This window comes from Furipterus horrens, unplaced genomic scaffold (assembly GCF_987537825.1).
Source record: "Furipterus horrens unplaced genomic scaffold, mFurHor1.1.pri manual_scaffold_8, whole genome shotgun sequence".
Classification (NCBI taxonomy): domain Eukaryota; kingdom Metazoa; phylum Chordata; class Mammalia; order Chiroptera; family Furipteridae; genus Furipterus; species Furipterus horrens.
This window is the reverse complement of record NW_028327178.1, coordinates 69,338,547-69,359,680: the sequence shown is the minus strand read 5'-3', so window position 1 is coordinate 69,359,680 and position 21,134 is coordinate 69,338,547. Positions and strand designations below refer to the sequence as shown.

The 21,134-nt window shown below is 37.9% G+C and overlaps 1 protein-coding gene across 1 annotated transcript in view; it reads right to left on the bottom strand.

Annotated features, from left to right (window-relative positions):
• Positions 1–21,134, bottom strand: part of RALGAPA2 (Ral GTPase activating protein catalytic subunit alpha 2) — a 401,573-nt gene that overhangs the window by 74,971 nt on the left and 305,468 nt on the right. The window contains exons 32-36 of the mRNA XM_090285992.1: positions 16,347–17,118; positions 15,708–15,779; positions 10,612–10,735; positions 8,549–8,704; positions 2,282–2,440 (exon numbers count right to left, since the gene is read on the bottom strand). Of these exons, the coding sequence (XP_090142118.1) occupies positions 2,282–2,440; positions 8,549–8,704; positions 10,612–10,735; positions 15,708–15,779; positions 16,347–17,118 (1,283 nt within the window). The remainder of the gene's footprint in view (positions 1–2,281; positions 2,441–8,548; positions 8,705–10,611; positions 10,736–15,707; positions 15,780–16,346; positions 17,119–21,134) is intronic.

The window sequence follows — 21,134 nt, the reverse complement described above, 5'->3', positions numbered from 1 at the left end:
AGTGTGTCAAGTCTGCGTGGCACCCTTTGTCCTCGCTCACAGGCGGCCTTTCCCTTCATTGTCCATAATATCCTCATGCATCTGGGACGCGTGGAATGCATTCACACTAACAGACTGACTATTGTTTTCTCCCAGAAGCTTTGTTGAGCAAAGACTGCATCACGGTTACTGATAATTATATTGCTTAATTAATCAAGACAAAAAAAAATTTGCAAATCACTGCCTGGTTGCCAAGCAGAGAGATAAAAAATGACAACAATACAAGCTGAAGCAATATAACAAAAGTAACAGCTATCTGATCAGAAATTCTTATATAATGAAGCTATTAAAGCTAAATCGGTTAATGTTAACATTGCTCCAGGTGTCTCTACTTAGATGCAAACAAAAAGGCTAACATTATGGATATAAAAGGCCAAATGTTGCCATGGATTCTGTAACCTGATAGAGAGGACAGCCTTTTCATTTGATTAGGGAATGCAATTTAAATACCAGGGACTGAAGCCAAACAAACAGACTTTCCCTCCATAAGCCTCTTGCATTCACTCTGGGGTCAGTGGTTGGTGAACAAAAGGTCAGCCACACTTGCCCTGGAAATGTCTGGATTAATTTTATTACATTGTAATGGTTTGTACTTTAAATGTAGGGAAAACACTAAATTTCCAGTTGGCCATTATTCTCTTCTTCCCTTTAGGCTTTTTGAGTTGAAATAAGAATGTGATTTGCTCAATTCATCTTGTCAGAATATATGACCAAATTTGTAAAACTTACATACATTTTTAAAAGAAAATTTAAAAGGTATGTTAACGTTTTCCTGCATTGTAAGTGTACTTTTATGTTCTTTATATATTATAAGAATAAAGGCAAGATTTTTAAAACTTTAAGTGACATTGTAGAGGAGTGTTTTGAGAATAAATAAAAGCCAAATTCATACATACTAAATATTAAAGAAACACATTTTCCAGTTTTAAAAGCTACTAGATACTAAATTTATTGATTGTCTAATATTAAACTTTTCAGTTTAGTTTTTAAAATTAAAGTAGTAGCCTTTATGGATAAACACAAATGTTATTAGCACTTAAGAGCATTTTCTTATAAAAACACAAAAACTTTGCATACACAGAAATCTGAATCAAAGATAATAAATACAAATACTTAATATTAAAAACTTTTGGTATCTTCAGTCCATGAATAGGAAAAAGGGTTCTCTTTAGGTTAGGCTCACCAGCCAGAATGGGATCTCTCTGAATTTAGGAGTGACTCAATAATGTATCTAGTCTAAGAAATAATCATCTTAAATTTAAGATTCATTATTTATCCTATTTTCATGGTAGTAACTATAACAAAAATATAATAGCAATAATAATAATGACTTACTCTGGGGAAGGCACAGTTTGAAGCACCTTTCACTTAGCTCATTTAACCCTCCTGACTTTAACACTTTAGGTTCTATATCCCAGTAAATCTCAGTTATCTATCATTTTAAAGCTTGAAAATAGAGAGTATTTAGAATGGTAACTTTCAATTCCTTTAGGAAAATAATTTGGAATGTAAATGATTATTCTTAACATCAAGCTTAAAAAAAAATCATTTTCTTGAGGAGGAATGGCTTAATAAACTAAATGTTTAATTAAAACACTTATAAAACCCCTTCTAATAATAATTCCAAAACAAAAACAAGTCACTATATAAAGCACTACTAAAGTACCACTAAAGACATGGCAAAGATCAAAACCGCAGCTAATTTAGCACATGGCGCCTAACCATTGGACAGTTGTTCCCTGTTACAGATCATCATATGCTGTGCTACAGAGCCCAGCATCTTCATGGACATGCCAATGATCCTTCAGGACTGACGCCTGCTAGCAGCAATCAGAGGCTGGGTAAGCACTGCCTGTGCACCATGCAAGGTTGAATTCTATAGCCACAGCCATCTACAAAATGCTAGATGTGATATGAGGTTTACTCAACTCTTATTATTAATCAAAATGCCCCAAATTAAAAATTATTTTTTAAATTACAAAGTTAAAAACTTAGAAACATTTTTAAAATCATATTTTCAAAGAGGCTAGGTAATAAAATATGGGATTCTGTACTCATGATGAAAGATTCTTTAAAAATCCCAATTCATATTTAATTCCTATAGCATGTATAATTCAGATATATGTAAGATATTCATGACTTGGAAAAAAGTCCACTTTTACATAATCGTATCATTGTTTTTTAATAATAGTGAATCGTACAACAAATGCTCTATGAGTCAGTCAATAATGTGAAAATGTACCTCTGGTTTCTTTGTTATCGAAATAAAGAACATGTGATTCTTTATGGGGTAAATAATGATTGAAACGTCTCCAAAGGCAGTTGGGATAATACCCCTGCGGTAGTCCCTGGAGTGTTCAGACCAGACGATGTGGACCTCGTCATTCCCCAAGTGACGAAGCTGCAATGGCAAATTGTCTCTTTATTAATCAGAGTAATAACAAGCAGTTTATTAGGGGTTGTGGCTTACAAATTGAATTATAATACTCAGAGGCAAAAATATTTTACTACCAAAAAAGGCTGTAATACCAATGCCCTCTATGAGGATCTGAAAGAGAAAAAAGGCATGAAAACACAGTTCAACTTTAATGAAACACATTGGTACTAAGATGATGCACACAAGCATCACTTTATGGCTGGATGGAAACAAGACCTTTTCAAAGAATTTTCTTAAATAAAATTTTACTCCTGCATCAAAGTCTTATGCTTTTTATTGCTACATTTTAATGTTTGTAAACAATTAATGACATGAGTCTTTTATTTCATATTATTTGTAGAGCTTCATAAGACTTAATTTAATAGTTAAGTAAAAAGAATATAAATATTAAGAGAACATAGCCTTTATAACACAACTGTTACCAAATATATAAAAATTAGACTTGTGATAAACCTTTAAGATGTGTAAAATTATTTTAAGAAATTAATAATTAAAAAAAACTAATAAATATTACTTAAATGTAATAACATTAGTTTCTAGCGTTTAAAGAGCACCTTACTGTATAGAAGTATGTTCATACATACTGTTTTATTTCAGAGAAGGAAAACTCTGACTCCAAAAAACCTCCGCTGCCTTGCGGCATACCTCTTCAGGGGAAAGGCTAAGGGAGTAAACCCCGACAGAAAATCCGGAGCCGGAGTCCCTTAAGGCGGTTTGACGTTGTAGTCAACACCGGCAACTCCTGCGGCGCACCTGAAGCCAAGCTGTATTGACTCCGTCTTTCCCTTGGACCCTTCAGCTGCGAAGAGAGGGGGTGTCTGCTGCATGGGCAACAGCAGACCCTCCATATCACCCTGCCCAGGCTCTGTAGCTTCAGCTTCACTGGAGAGGACACTCCAGCGTCATCGCAAGATGTCGATTCAACACGAGAGGAGACAGATACCATGTCACTCCCGAGTCGAACTGCACAGCCATTCTCGGCAGTGCAGATAGACTCTTAAGAAGCTACACCATCGTCTCTCGAGACGGACGGCTGCCGACGACGACGACTGTTTTATTTAATTTTTATATTATCTAACAAGGAGGCAATGGGGCTCAGCAAGGAGAAGGCATCACCTACCCAGGGTGCATGGACCACTAGGGGAGGCAGAGCAGGCCTGGAAACCTTGGCTGGACTCCTAATTCAGCGCCATTTCTACTTTTCACAGCTATTCAAGCCTTTACCAAAGTTACTTGTGTTGTCATAGTTCAAATAGCCTACTTGTTTATCATTTTATATACAGAGAGGCTATAAAATTTAAAAACTAGTCACAGCCTCCTGGCTTTCTGAGGGGCTCTCATATCCTTCCAAGGAAGGGACTTCTGAGAGTTCTAGGACTTAGCTCTGTCAGATTCAAGGACATCTGTGATAAAACTCTGACACAATGACTGCATGTCCTGGACTGGGGAAAACAGCATATGAAATCATCTGAGTAAGCCTGAAAGTGTTATTAAAAGAATCCAGGTTATAAAGATTAAAATGCTGGCCAAAATTGAAGTCCTAAAACCACAGAGGCTGGCTGGTGAAGGCCCTTTGACACCTACCAAGAATCTGAAATTTCAGTCCTCTCCCACACTGCAAAAGATCACTGTCTACCACCATGAAAAAGCATTTATTGCTTCCTAGACTGTTTAATAGATGAACCCTAAACGTGACTAAATTTGGAGGCACTCAAATGTTATCTCAAAGAAAGCTAATGTATTAGTTTTGTCTTAAAATATTATAAAAGGATGCTTTGGAATACTATTTGTTTAAAACATGAAGTGTAAATATCCTTCCAAATATCATTTGACCACAAAAGGAAAATCCAAAGTGACCCTAACATGGCCTTCTTTCCATTTATAAGGTTACAAAGGAAGTTGCTCTGCTATAATGCCTTCTTATTTTTCACTCATACTTCTGGGAGCAACTGTACAAGTCAAATTTTAAAAAAGATTTACATCTGTACCCTTGTACCTATAGTGAGGGGCGTACAACTTCACTGTGTCTGAATATGGGCTCCGGGACAACGCAAGTGTGGGTGCGGAGCACAAGTCGTGAGATCCAGAATAACGTAATAGCATCTACAAATTTCTAAATGCAAAGTTATTTACATCTTTTATTTTGTTTTCTCTTCTCCCCCTTCACCCCCACATATAAAAGCTAAAAGGGTAGTAATGCCTAATCCATTATATAAACAGTTAAAAAAACTAACAAACAGTGGGTTCTCATAGTAACTGAGAATCTCTATTTATCTAATTCCATCTTAGAGGTTGAAACTTTTCTTTCTTTTCTTTTTCCTTTTTCATAAAATATTCAAGGACCTCACAATACACTCCTGAAAGGCAATCCTTTTGGAGTGAAAACATGGTAGCCATCATTGCCAACAGCACAATAAAGGCATTTTTAAGGGAAATATGAATAGTACAAATAGGAACAAGTTGAAATTTAGGAAAGAATTTAGATCAGCAGAAGGTAACTGTGAGAGCTGGGGCTCCCCAGAAGTCACACCTATACTCCTCATCCTGTAAACAGAGCCAAACTTCTAGGTGGTTCTGAGCCCCTAGATATAAAGCTGGTAAAAACGTCTTAACATGATCAAAGCACCTACTAAATGCCTTCCAAACATGGGCTCCCACCTAATGCCAGCACCCTGCGTATGAGCGCTCCTGTGAGCGCAGAAGTCTGTGTTCTAAGGCATTCGCTTGGAGGTAATGCAGTGATTGTTGAAATTCTGCAGTTACTCTCCCTTTTCTAAATTAGGGTGCTCAATTGTGTAACTCAAGTGAGTCTCTCCTACTTCAGTTTGCAGCTGTGTTCCTGGAACCACAGCATGGGGGGAAGTACACCAGCAGACCCACTGTCTCAATGTGGCAGTTCTGTTATTAAGGGAGAACCACTTCAGTGTGGTAACAATACAATATTCGACATCTCAAGGCTACTTTCAATGTCACGTGCCTCAGACCTCTGCACACATCACAGTTTAACTAGATAACGCACAAAACTAAGCGCTAAGGCTGTAGGACCAACTGGCTGATAAATCTGGAGCCAAGAGCAGAAACATAACCAATTCTGTCAACGACAATGCAAGTAGGTAAAAAGAATAAATTAACCTGGAAACTTCAAAGTGTTGTTCAATTTAAAGGGGACTTCATTACAGAGATGTCATTTTGTGAGTTTTGAAAATTTTGGATTAGAGGCCCTTAAGTCAAAACTTCATCAGTGAGTTCTGTGCACACAAGCCGAGCTGACATGATGTGTGTATACTTTGGGAGGCAATGGAGGAAGTCTTGTCCTGGAATGGAGCTGACATGCATACCAGCTAATGCTTTGACTGTGCAGCAGGCTCAGAGCAAATGCTTAGTTTCTAAGTCTTAAGCAATCAATCACATGTCCTGCACCTCTCATCCTATCAGAGTTTTAAAGTCCCTCTGCCTGGGCCACTCTGCCTGCTGCTGCCAGGCAGCAGGCCCTGGTGACACTGGTCATGGCGCACACCTAACGGGCTGACCTCCTTTCTCGACTAATTGTATTACACCGCCAGCTGGTTCCAGAAGGAGTCGTCTGTTTGACTGAAGAATTCCTGCTCCTCAGTGCGTCTGACTGCTACTTTTACTAAATAACAGTCAGGCCTAACATCTCCATTGTTCAGCTGACAGTGTGCCCATCCTAAAATCTAAGTTTTATTTGTAAATTAACCAGGAAACTTCCTGCCAGAACAGTGCTGCCTGTAGACTGATAATATGGGCCTTTCATCCCTTTTCACTTGTACTGTATCACTGCCAATTTGTTTTTTTATGTGGCTGGCCAGCCTGAGGCTGTAAAAGCCTTGTGAGACATAAGTGCAATTATATTCCTGGAGTCAAATGAATTGGATAAACCCAATAGCACAGCTCTGTCCCCACTCTGCAAACCCCTACAGCAGTTACATTAGCTGTGAAAAATCTAATCTAGCTAGAGCTAACAAATTTCTGTAGTGAAGGATGAAGAATTCAGTACAGAGTTGCAACCAAACTGCAGGATTGAAAAAGTGCCTCCATGACAGGGCAGAAGAGAGCATGAATCACTTTAGAATTTTGCAGCTCATTTTTGAGCTGTTAGAAGTAATTTAGTTAGAATAAGACAAGAAACTGTGGGCTGCTGTTACAGTGACTGATTTTTGGTCTAGCTGTGAGACATCCTGATAAAGACAGTTTGTCACTAATGATGCTAAATCTTGGAGCTGCAAAGGTTATCAGATGAATTTGATTATTACAGTAGGGAATTTTTTAGGCAGGCCAAGTCTTGGAACATTAGCCCATTACATTTTATCAAGAAAACACTAAGTCTTTTCTCAAAAAAGACAATCCAACTTTACTTAGAAAGTAATTTTTAGAAATAATTTATATGTAAATCTACTTTTAATGAAATAGTTCTCAGTCATAAAATCATAGAATATGGTAACACATTTGCAGAGTAGCAGCAATTACACGGTACTGCAAATAAAATAAATGTATAAGCCCTGCCTGAGATCTTTGTAAGCTGAAATAGATTCTTTGAGGGCAGGGTCCCCTTCACTAAAAACACCACAGCCAGGGCAGCCATCAAAACCCAAGACATAGAGGCAGTTCCTCCACATCTATGGGGGCCAGCTCATGGCCAGCGGAAGGCCATGCTAGCAAACGGGCCAGGGAGTGAAAGCCAATCATGCTTTGTGCATCCTAGACACTTGGTCACTGCGAGAGTTGTCTGTGACTGGCCATGACCTGAGTTTGGAGGTCTTATGAGCAGACACTGCTGGCCACTATGAACATGGTCCAGAGGTCTGCGGCTATAGTAGTGAAAAGGTAAAACCGCAGAGGAAAGAAATACAGCAGATACAGTGAGGCCCATTGGCCAATATCAGTCATCTGCCTAACAAGGCAGGGAAATAAAAGAATCAAGTAAACCGGTGGGTGGGCAATGACAAGAACTGATGGTTAGACATCTTACTAGGCACTGTGCTTAAGCAATTTTGCAGGCATTATCTATTTACTTCACAACTCTGTGACATAGGTTGTATTTTTAATTTCATTTAACAAATGGGGAAACTGAGGCACAGGCTGGTAAAGCAAATGGATACAAAATTGAGCCCAGGTCTGTCTGTCTCCAAACTGTGACTATCAGAACCACATCAACCCTACCCCCCGCCGCCCTCATCTCCACCAAGGGCCAGTGTTAGTTAGCCAGCAACTGAATAACCTGTTTTCCAACCCATCCGGTCACTGTCTTTGCATCTGTGTAGGAATAGAGTGGTTGTGAGGTAGAAATTCCCGATACTGCCGCTCACTAGCAGGCTAAATTTCTTCTTATCTGGAAACTCACAAGAGTGGGTCAGATTTTTAGGCTTACTTCCCAGACTAAAATTCCTATTCCATTCCGCTGTCCTTCACTTCTAACAGAAGGTCACCTGAAGTGAACATCCAACAGACTGAAAAGTACAGGGAATATTCCCCTGGTGGGGAAGGAAGAGAAAGGTGGTGATGGGGTGGAGTGGGGCATTCCCTTAGGGGTGAAAAAGGTTTCCTTTGAATTCTAAAGAAAACTGCCCACAGGACCAATCTGAAGGAGAACGCAAGGTCACTGCCAAAGGTGGGACAACTGACAACAGCACACCTGCACTTATCATTTTGACAGATATTGCCAAATTACCCCACAGCAAGCCTAAGAGGTACCTGCTTTCTCGGAGCTACAGCAGTACAGGGTCATACATCTTACGACCTTTGCCAACCTGAGAGGTCAACACTGTTATTTTCCATCAGTTAACACTCATCTGATGAAAATCCAAGAATATTAACATTGAAGGCCTTTCCTTTTCCTAAATCTTAATCTCAGTATTTAAGACTCAAATGACTGATTGCTTTTCATATATTTATCTAGTTTGTGACACACTGGATATTTCAGATTTACTACAACTGGAGTTTGAGATGAGTGACATTGAGGTTGAAATCAGAGTTACCTAGGCCCAATGCATGTTATGCTATGGCCTTTGTTCAGTTCTAGCAGAGCCTCACCTACAAACCAGGGCCCCTTACCTTTTTGGTGAGTGAATCATCTGAGTCTGATGGCATCCGAGTGGAAACGTGGAAAATCACTTCCACAGTCGAGGTAGCATAATAAGGGGCAGTCTGTCCTGTGCTGCCGTTGCGCTGAAGTCCGCCCATGAACCCGCAGTGGGTTGAGAGATCCACCTGATACAGGTCACAAAGAGGAAGAAGAATCAGGGTTAAACATTAGCTGTTCTTATTCACTAAGCAGGAATGTGGATTTTCAAAATATTTAATTATGTTCATTTCTATAGCTTTCTGATAAAAAAATGTAATACAAAGTTAGACAAAATTAAAATATTAAACATTAACAATGAAAGTGTTTCATAATGCTACTATCAAAAGCTAGCTGTATATCTTTCTCTTTCCCTCGTGTGTGTGTGTGTGTGTGTGTATATATATGTTGGTGTATATATATGTATCTAGGTGTTCACACACACAGTTTCCCTATGGATGATTTTACAAAGTTTTCTGCTGGTCAAACCAGAGAAGCATTAAAAGCAATGTTTCTGTAGGATGCTGGGTCAAAGGGTACAGATGTTTCAAAATTTAACAGCCATTGCTAAACTGCCTTTTAAAAGGGTTGTTCCAATTTACACCACTGCCAAGTCTATGAGTCAAAATTATTTTCAAGCCATGGTGTGAATGTTTACCTCTTAGTGCCTTGATCCATTTTTAAAGTTTTCATAAGTTAGAATTCTTTCAGTAAAGCAGCTATTCAAACATAATAAAAAAATAGAAGAATCTCTCTGTGCCAAATACAATCAATATATACATGGCATTAATTAATTTTCTGATCTTTTGTTAAAACTCTATTTAAGTATGTACTTAAAAAAAAACCTATTAGTTAAATAATGAATATTCTGTATGACAAAGAAATAACCTTATTAGTAAAAAGAACAATTATTTATTAGAAGTGTAATAACTCTTTTAGACCAAGACTTATTTGACCTTTTAGAAAGTATATGGTCTTGTCCTTGAAGTACTCTTACCCTGTTCCCATCTCCACATCAGTCCCCTTGTTAACCTCAACTCTCAGAAACAAGTTTTTCTTATATACCCAGAGTTTCTCACAGTGCATATAATCAAGAAACCAAAACAAAAACAGTAAGAAGAAAAATTACTTCAGATACGCTCATTTTCATTTTAACTACTCTAAATTCTTTTATATTCTGGAAATATATTTTTCTTAGATTATGTTTCTGGAGACATTTGTATGTGCATGCATATGTAAAAATGTACATATGTCTGTCAGAGTTTCACTTAGTTAAAAAAAAATATATTTTTCATTATTAGTCATCCTGGGGTCTACCCTAGAAAAACAGGTTGAAAGCTAAACCATCGTTCCAACTTAAAAAGTTTTTTAAATTTCTTTTTTTAATGTTCTATTACAGTTGTCCCATCCTGCCACCTTCCCTCTCCCCTACCCCACCCACCGCCATCCTTCTTCCATAGTAAACCCCTACCCCATTGTCCATGTCCATGGGTCATTTATACTAGTTCCTTGACTAGATCCCTCCCCTTCTTCCCCTGCTTTCCCCCTCCCACTTCTCCTCTGGTCACTGTCAGTCTGTTCCTTGTTTCCATGACTCTAGTTCTTTTTTGCTCATTTGTTTGTGTTGTTCATTAGGTTCCTGTATGAGATGAGATCATTCCAACTTTTGACTTCAGTCAATTCTTTCATCATCTTTTCACCCATCACATCATTGATTTTTTTTCTCCATTCTCCATACTGTGGTCAAAGCCATTGCTTCTCTGTCCATATCTGCCTCTCTTACTACAACATGTCTATGGCTGGGTGAGCTGATCTGAGCTGATCTGATTATTCAGTGCTGATAAAGAGCAAACGAAATGTTAAGAGGAAAGTTAAGAGGAAACAAAATTTCATGTATGAAGTACTTAAAAACAATTAATAGAAGATATTAAATTCAATACATTCTTTAACTCCAGAACTCTACTCATGCTATAAAAACATATATAATCAACATCTGGTTTATATATATCTTTAAACAGTGCTGGTCAACAAATACCTATTAAATAAAATTAATTACCTCCCATCCTAGTCCAGCAACAAAGTCTTCATATGCTTGGCTTCCTTTGTCATTGGAGAGGATCGAACACTTATCTTCTTGACCTTCAGCAATGTAAAACACTGCAATTTTATGCGTTTCACGGCTATAAGTTTTAAATTTAAAGGAGTGAGAATTCTTATATATAAAATTTTATGTTACTACTACCACCAGCATGACTCCTACTATAGAGCTTATATTTACTGAGAAACTTACTAGGGGTCAGTCAGTGTTCTAAAAAGGTTCCACACACAATCTCATTTACTCTTTGCAATCACCCTAAATGAGATGAGTATTATCATCATCACCTCCCACGCAGAGGTGGTTGAGAAAAGGGACAGAAAGTTTTTTAAAAGCACACATACCAAGCAACAGACTGGGAATTGAAGCAGGGAAGTCTAGTTCTTGAGGTCAGTCTCTGAAGACATGATATACTTAACAGCATGTTACAACACACTGACAAGTTCTCTTTTTGGCAAAAAAAAAACAAAAAACAAAAAAAACTTTGAAAGCATTTCAATAGGTACCAGTTGTGAATAAATCCATGTTACCACCCATATTTCATAATTTCTAAACTTTGAGCTAAAGATACTGGGTAGTAAGTAGTTCCATGACTGGAACTGTGGAACATGCTTCACAAAACTTTATGAGAAACAGAAACGTCTTCCAAGGAGAACACACTTGGGTACTTTCTTTGGGAGGGGGTGTACCCACTTTATGCTCTATAATCTGAGGGTGCCTGGTAGGCTGACTAGCTGTAGAGGGAAACCTCTTTGGCCATATAAACCCTTCATCCATTTTCTCAATGACGGATTTTGGGTATGTTATTGTTAAACCCAGTAAACATAATATGCACATTGAGGAAAGGTGGCCAGTTAAATCTCTGGTGAACTGACCAGAGATCCGATGATATATTTAAATGTATTAGTGACCAGCTTCTACAAACTCCATTCTTAAGTGTCAAAATAACTGGACCTATACCAAGCAGTTTGGTGATAGTTTACAGATAAAAACAACGTTCTCATTAAAACAGAGCTTTAATCAAGAATCACTCATGCCCTGGCTGCTGTGGCTCAGTGGATTGAGCGTTGGCCTGCGAGCCAAGTGTCGCTGGTTCGATTCCCAGTCAGGGCACACGACTAGGTTGCACATCAGGTCCCCAGTAGGGGGCGTGAGTGAGAGGCAACCACACAGTGATGTTTCTCTCCCTCTCTCCTTTCCCCTCTCTCTAAAAATAAATAAATAAATAAATTCATTAATTTAAAAAATTAAAAAGAAAAAGGAATCACTCATGCCATAGCCTCATCATCCAAGAGTTTTACTATAGTTTCTATCTTCTAAAATTTTGGATTACCTCTTTCATAGTAATTCCATTCCTCTTATTTTTGCATTGTCTTCTGAAAAATCTTGTAGAAAAATAACTATGAAGTACTTAAACAATATGAAAATATTTCTGTTGTCTGTTTAGTATCTCAACGCTGTAATTTGGTTAGACATCCATATTGGTGGAATTTGGGCTCCATATTTTAACATTCTCAAGCATGTCATTGTGCATTTCTTTTTTTTTTTTTTTTACTAATAAGCAGACTGAACCAAAAAGTCATATAAACAAATGGAGGAGAGTACTCTCTATTTATCCATATAGCTTATTCATTTCCATCCCCACAGTTTATATGTAATAAACATACAAGGAAAACTGTAAAGTTTTACAAAAATTGACAAAAACTTGTTATTTGAATATATAAGCAAAGGACATAACTAACTGTTACCATTTTTTAATACAAAAAATGAGTAGCTACTATATTATATTTTGGAACTGATTTTTTCACTTACTTATGAACACTTTACTATATAAAATATACATAACATACCATTATCCATTTGAACCATTTTTGAGTGTGAACACTTTAATACTATGTGCTTGTATAACTAAATATTTAATGGTTGTTTAACATACTGTTATATTAATATATCATATCCCAAATCCTCATTATAGGACATTTAGGTTGCTTCCATTTATAGAGACATTTTCCCGTTGTCTTTGATATGTCCTTAAAATCAATTCATAGAAGTGAAATCTTAAACACTGCCCGTTTTTAAGGCTTTTGATATGCACTGTCCTGCTGCCACTGGAGAAGATGGACAATCTGAAATGCCCTAACTGGTGTGGCATGAACACACTCTTGGAGGTGCCTCTCTTGATGAGAACAGGTGTTATGAAGAGAGGTGATTTTGTGGAGGTGGATCCCTGGAGCTCTGTGTTCTAATAGAGACCTTGTGCTCCCAGACTGTCAGAAAGCTTGTCCTCATGCAGTATGAAGTTTGAAAGGTGACACCATTTACTCCCTGAGTGACAGGCAGCCTAGAATCTGACTGGCTTATTCTTAGAGCTATAATAATTTGGGGGCTCAGATGATATTAGAGATCATAACCATGACCTAAAAGACTGTCTCTTTCAACAAAGAAGAAAAAAACATACATACTCTTTTGGCAGCTCTCTCTGTATATTTAAAAGTACTCAGTATTTCATTTTCCTCTATTGTATATACTTTGCATACATAAACACAATCTTAGCTTTATCTGAAATGTTTTTCTTATTCTCCTTAAAGCCCAAACTTTTTACATTGTAGCTGCTCACAGATCCTTGAGTCCTCATTAACTAAATATGGGAACACAAGGGAGCTAAGCCCCAGTGACTGCCTGACTGTGAGGAAAGGTGACCTTTAGTTGTGAGAATGCATCAAATTTCACAATCTCCAAAATGTGAGCACCACAGAGAGCATGCTAGGATATAGACACTGTTGTCTGGCCTTCCGAGAGCCAGGCTCTTGAAATGATAATTAGCAACATCATCAGCACTTTATATCCATAAGCTGCAGGACCCATGCATGAAAGAGCAGGTAATTCAGGACACACATACATACTACCAACCATTTCCTCTTCTTCATTACAATGCATTTTTCTTTATTATTAGGAATAGACCAGAATAGCTAGTTCAGTTTCCCTATGCTGTCACATTAAAAAGCCAAAGAAGAAACAATTTTAACTTTCACCTTACCATGTGGTAACAAAAGGCATTAATATTTAAAAGAGGAACTCACTGTAATCTGTATATACAGCCATCACACTATTTACATCTTTGCTAACTTCACAGTATATAAATGATAGTTGCAAGACAGCCTCTCCTTTTCCTAACAACATGCTAAGTTAGAACTATGCCTTGACAGCAGAAAGAGAAACTGATAATTGAAATAAATAGAAACATCTGAATTGAAAGTTGAGGGACAAGGTATGTTACCTGCTAATTGACCAATATATGGTATAGCCTAGATTTCTCATAGCTAAAGAGTAGTGACTTATTTCCACTTTAAAAAAACAACAACAACACAATAATCTTGAAAACACCATTTGCCATAAAATAAGCTGATACCTTTTTAGATGTCAAGAAGGCACCAGTAGTTGGGGTTTTAAGCAAAGGTTAATCAAGGTGCAGAGGAGTTGCCAATCAGCACTGCAAAAGCATATTTTACTGCAACAGCACCCCAGGGAGCTAATTCAATTGTACCTCATGCAACTAAAGTTCATTAACACTCACAATTACAAGATACCAATGTATTCACTTAATATTAAGAAGCATGAAGTAATTCAGCATATGCTTGAAAAGCCGAGTTTGGAACCCAAGTGATTGCTTTTTTAATACTGGAGGACAAGAGGGAGAGGAAAGTGGATCCCTAAGTCCTTTAGAAGAAATCCCTCACAGAATTTCCAAGAGAATTTAGTCTCTGTTCCTCTAGAGGAAAAAAAAAGCACAACAGCTGGGAAACTGAATATGGTGAGGGCAACGTGAGGAATAATGGCTTCGGGTTTTTCATCTCTAATGAGAGAGCGAATGATATTCTTAAAGGGAATCAAAGAGGAACAAAAGATATTTTTTTAAATGAATGTTTTAAAAGCCAAAGATTAAGGAAGTAGTTTGTATAATATTTTTGAGTACCTGTTATGCACCAAGTATTATACTTACTTCATTGTGATGTTTTTGGAAGGACCCATTTCTCCAAATCAAAAACTGGTTGCGAGCTCATTTTTAGAACTGCCTCTAAGATTGTTTGATAAAAGGGGAGAACTGAGATTTGACCAGCTTTGGCAAATGAGGCTCACTACTGTGAAGTTACTAATTACAACAAACTGCGTTTAACCTTGCCAGCACTGTAGAGGAGAAACTACAGAACGCCTGTGCATCAGCACGCAGCATGGGGTAAGAAGTCAGACTCACTTGATTCAAGCAACACAATGTGTGAGCATGGACAGGACCTTTGGTCTAGGAAGGCTCTGCTCCTCATCAGAAAAAGAGATGGCTGCAGAGATTAAATGAGAACAAATGTCCACTGGCGACCACATGAAAGGCACAGACCAGGTGGGAGCACTGACCTCTTCTTAGTGTAGCGAGCATGTAAGCTTATTCTTCAAGAGTGAAAATACCAAAAGAATGACACGGGGAAATGTCATTAGATTCTGTGTTACAGAACTCCCCTTGGGTGTCTCTGCAGGTGTAGTCATTCCTGCAGCTGTATATGTCATTTAAGACAGTGGGCCCCACCCTTTTTGGCACCAGGGACCAGTTTTGTGGAAGACAGTTTTTCTGTGGACTGGGGGGTGCGGAGGGTGGGTGGTGGTTTCGGGATGGGCTCTGTGCAGTCAAACCTCTCTGCTAATGACAACCTGTATTTGCAGCCGCTCCCCAGCGCTAGCGCCACCCCCCTCAGCTCCACCTCAGATCATCAGGCATCAGATTCTCATAAGGAGTGTGCAACCTAGATCTCTCGCATGCGTAGTTCACAGTAAGATCTGAGCTCCTATGAGAATCTAATGCCACCACTGATCTGACATGAGACTGAGCTCAGGTGCTTATGCGAGTAATGGGGGTGGCTATAAATACAGGCAAAGCTTTGCTCGCCTCTCACCTCCTGCTGTGTGGCCCAGTTCCTAACAGGCCACAGACCAGTACCAGTTGGGGGACCCCTGATCTAAGACACACAAAGACAGGAAGGAATAAAGTGGTGTGATACACTTTCACATACCACTGACGGGAGTCCAGATTTTTTAGTTCTCTCAATAATTTTGAATTTTTCTTCAACAGATGAAAATTCTTCCTATAAAAAAAAAGGGACAGAAGAAAAGTCATGTGAAATCAAAGGCCAATTTTTCCATTTCCAGTTAATCAATTGACAAATTTCTCTATCATCCACCCATTCACCCAGAATGAATTCCATTCTCCTTAAGACACTCAAAGGCAGCAAAATTCCACTGCATTCCATTGCTATCCAGTGACATCTATGGTAAGGGAGTATGTGACTTGTGTGCTTGTGCCTCTTTTTTCACTGTTGGCTCTGCTATGAATCTCTTTCCCCTACCTCTGTCCTTAAAAATTTCACTCCATTATTAGGGTCCTGCTTGTATCCACCCCTTTCCACAAGGTCTTCTCCACTGAATCACAGTTTCCATTGGATTTAACTGTTCCTCATGAACTCCTGTGTCATGCTATCTTTCATCAGAAAATGTTTGATACTCTTTAAAATATACAACAAATGTTTGGAATCAATCTATGCATCAGTACAGCACAGTTTCTAGTTTTAATTTAGTAGCAGAAAGTAAATTGTAAAAAAGAAAAATTTCCCTTTCTATTTTCTGTTTCACACAAGTCTAGGGTGGATTATTACCTTCTGTCCCAAGAATTCATTCCCAAGTCGTCAAGCAGCAACCTGCAGAAATAAAAGGGTCCTTGGGGCTCCACTGGTGAGGGCTGCTCCTGGCTGGGGACTCTCATGGCCGAATCAGATCTACTCCTCTGAATACACTTGTCTTCTTGTGCATTCTGGCACAGAATGGCCTGCATGATTTCCTTCTCTTGGTCACGGTTCATTCCACGTGGTGGTGGGGAAGGCTCATTTAGATTTAGCTGTGATGGTAAAAGGCATTCAGGACTCGTGTGGCCAATGTTTTCAAGTAATTTGTCAAGGACATCATCTCCCTCCTCAGTCTGAGAAAAATCTCTCTGACGTCCGAATGTTTGATCATGCCAGCCCGAAATCAGAAGTGAAGGATTTCTGCTGTTGGGTGTTAAGCGACCTTCTAAAGGTCCATACAGAACCTTCCCATCCCAGCAGTACTTTCCTGAGATGTCCCTCACAATGACTCTCACGTCTGAGAGGGCGCCCACTGGTGAACTGCCTGCCAGTCCTTCTGTGGGTGTCTGAAGGTAGGAGATGAGGGTGCTATCATTAAATACAAACAACTGCAGGTTTGGGCTCCTGAACAGCTCAGAGGACAGCTCAGAGGCTTCCACATGCACATTGTCATGGTTCTCGCTGACCAGACTGTGCAGCACAGCTGGGCCCCCGCGCAGGGGGAAGTGCCCCAGGTGGTTCACCAGGTGGGCCATCACCATTCTGGCCGTCAGGGGGATCAGCTCCAAGCTCCGTCTCTTCCTCTCTGTGAACAGCAGGAAGGAAACATAAAGGGACAGTGCAAATGAAGATCAACACTGAAGACTACCAGATTTCAATCTGTAATTAGAACATTTCTTTCTTCCTTCCTTTTTTTTTACTCTAGGAATATTTTCACCTATTTTCTTTTTTTAATACATTCTTTGTGAATTTAAAAGCACAACTTAAATAGATTGCTAAAAGAATCAATTTACATGAAGATTTCATTCTGAAAGGGGCATTTAAAAATTTGTAGATACAGCAACAAAGAGAAAGGTTCTTGTCCTTAAAAAGGTGTTGGTATGGAGCTCTGGGAAGTCAAAATCTACAGTTGGAAAGGATGGCAGAGCTGGACAGCTGGGGAATGGAGGCAGAGGGCAGGTGGAAGCTGGGCCACAGAGGTAACCTTGCTCCTTTCAGTGGGGTAAAGGCAGACACTGATAAGGAAATGAATTCAGCCTGTGACTGCTTAAATATAGTTTATAGTCGTGAGTATGCAAAACACAAAGTTTGTTCTTGTATTATAATTTATTAACTATTGTGTTATTTTCCATACAAACAACTGCAAAACTACTTGTGCCTACCCTGTATATTTTGCAATTTACTTTAAGATCATTGGGACAATTTATGTTGTTGTTGGGGCATTTTAAATATTTATCAGAATCTGATAAGTTAATAATTAACAGACTTACTTAGAAGGTTTTAACTAAGTTTGTAGCTGATCATTAAATGCCCAAGAGCAACTGGTTTACAAAATTTTCAAGACTTGAAATGTACAGAAAGATTTGAGAAAAGCACCTAAAAATGGGCTTTGTGAATGTTTGTGGTATAAGGGTGAAGCAGATAAACTAAATCCCTGAGTACGGACTGAATGGTCCACTTAAGCTTGAGAGTAGGTAGGGAGAGTTTAATCCATCACATTAATTTAAAAAACTGTGCATTAATCTAAGAACGAGTTAAAATAAAACCTTTTAATTTTGACAAAAATCACTAGATATTTAAATAAACTAAGATTTAAAATTAGGGCTTAAGGTTTAAGAAATACAGTACTTGTTTTCTAAATTCACAACATAAATCAATTTATTAATTAACAAAATTACTTTAATATTAACCTAAATCCACATAAAAATTAACTTTTTCATGTTAAACACCCTCTCTCAGACACTGAAAATCCAACTGACCTACTTATAAAACATCAATTTTATGATGTATAAATCCTAGAAAAAAACAATTAAATCTTAGAACCTAAGAAATTCTATGTGATGACTGAGTAAAACAAGTCTGACTTTTCCTGGACTTCTTGTTTTGTTTTTTTTTTCTTTTCAGTGGTCAAGAAATCATCTGTATTCAGTAATGCAAAATAAAAGTTTCATATAAAAAAACTATCCTTTTTTAGAAGAAAAGAGGTCATTTATATCAGTCTCTAAAATTAAACTTTTCTTTTCATCCCTGGTAGACGTGTGTATGACTTCCAAACAGCTGAAAAATTTTAAATACCTCAACTAATTCTCTTGAAATCACAGCTGAATGCCTTTACTTTTGTGTCCCCATTAACTTTTTCAAAAGTCATAGATGCTCTTTATTCATGCTTATCATTCCATATGAATACATGCTCCATCAGAAATGTTAATGCCCCAACAACAAAGGTGAAGCAAGATCAGGAGGCGTAATGTGAGACACTGTGTGGTGCTATGACAGAGAAGGCTATGAAACTAACCATAAAGGTCCAACTTGATAAAGCCCAAGGCATAAAATAACAACTGCAGAGGCAACCTCCTTCTACTTTAATTACATAGGTTGTGCTTTCAATGAGATAAATATAAATTTGGATTTTAATAAATGTTTAAATTCTAGAATGGGAAATTAACCTGCAGTTACACTAATCAAGTCTTAAACCATGACACACCCAAATAAAACCCCAAAATATTTTTGGTACTAAAAAGTAAGAAAAGGTAATATTTATAAAATGAGAATTGCTCTTCCCTGGCAGACTTCAGCTGAATCAACTGCCTGTAGGTGCCCTGAGAAATAAAAAACAGAATCTGCACTCCATTAATAAAAATCAAGCTCATGACTTACACAAACTATGAAAAAATGTATTCCAAATACTTAATTTTTCTAAATTTACAAATAAATATAAAATCAATAAGTTTAGGTTGCCCTTTAACTTTTGTTTTAAAGCCCCTTCTCTCCCTTCCTTTTAAGAACTTAAGAATTAATGATGACAGCACATGTGCCTGTCATTAATGGCTTTGCCTTGAGCTGGGCCAGCAGCCTCTTCAGCTGCAGGTAGTCGAATGTGTTTCTTTTAACTCTATTTGGAAGTAGTAATTGCATCAAATGGTCTATGAAAAAAATCATTTGAAAATAATAGATAAAATGCAATACTGCTTTTAAGAAACATTACTTGACTAGAAAGTTTGGTTATGAATGATTAATCATGGCATTAAATGAAAACAAGACCCTCAAATATGAGCATATTTTGTTTAACCTAAAATACCTAAGTTTTGATCTCTATTTTTCCTGTTTACTCTTAACAGGATGTAGTCACTCAGCAAGAGTATTTGTGTGTGTCAATGTTTCTAAGCTTCTTTGCTTTTTATTTATTTAAAATGGTATGAATATTATTTTTAGTACCACAGACCTATTATTAGGAAAAGTTGACATAAAGTCCTGAGGTTTTCTGGAGAATAAACATTCAAGTCAAAGAATGTTGTACACTGAAAGAAAAATGCTACCAAAATTTAAAGGTGTATTTTTAGGTTTCTCCTTTCTCACTAACCTGTTAATCTTCTGTTATTTTCAAGTGATGAGTTATAATAAGTGGTGGACCCATTTTCTGTGATAGGTATGTGGGATGAATGCAAATTAATGACTTTAGGAAAAAGTAAATTTTCTTATGAGACATGGTCTACAAGGTAGGAAACAAAAGTAACAGATAATGGGTCACTTTATTAAAAATATATGGTTTGAATTTACAACTGTGGGGAAAAAAAGGCAAGAATATATCGCAGTTCAAATGAACAGTGAATTCCAGGAAAAGACAACTAGATGATTAAGCAAATGGAAGGCAAAAAGAAGACAACATGAAAATTTGCCATATATCGTCACCAGCAACACAATTCAAAATGAGTCTTTAGTGTATTCTTTCAAAATATCAGAGTAAATAATATGACGTTTCAGGAACCTGGTCATTAAACCTTAAATTCAAATCCCACTTCCAATACTTCTGACTTGTATACCCTGGGAAAATCCTTTCATCTCAGTTTGCTCATCTACAAAATAGAGCTAACATAAGGATTGGCTGATTCCAGAGCCCTTGTTCCTGACTGATACCCCAATTCCTGTCCTCTTTATCCACACCATACCAGCTCCTTCCTCTCAGCCTGAACCACAGTCTTGCAAGCACACCCTGGATCCCACGCCCTCCCCCTGCTAATGCCTGCTGTGTCCTTCCTCTCTCCACCAAAGGTTCCACAAGAGGGGTCTGTCTTGGAATTCTAAATGGTCATCCCCTTGGTTATCTGCTCATGCTGTCTGGTTACAGACCAATCACTCTGCCCAAAGTACTCAACAAAACCTATCACCAAACATTTATTTGGGAAATAAAACAAATGTTCTCTTGTCACCCTCCCTGAGCTTTCTGAAGTACTTACCACTGTTGACCTTCCTTGGCTCTTTATCTGCCCTGTTCCTTTGACTTCCTAGAAATGACTTTTGATTTTTTCCATTTCCCCCATTTTGCTTTCCTACTGACATTTCTTTGTTCCTTTACCCAGGGTTCCATTCTTGGTCCTCCATACCCACAATTTTTTAAACTTTTCATTTTGAGATTATTGAAGATTCACATGCACTTGTAAGAAATAATACAGAGAGATCCCAAATATCCTTCACCCCAGTAGTAACATCTTACATAGTTACAATACCATTTCAAAATCAGGAAACTGATATTGAAACAATTCATTAATATTCAGAATTCAGTAGTTTACATACACTCATTTGTGTATATATGTGTGGGGAGGT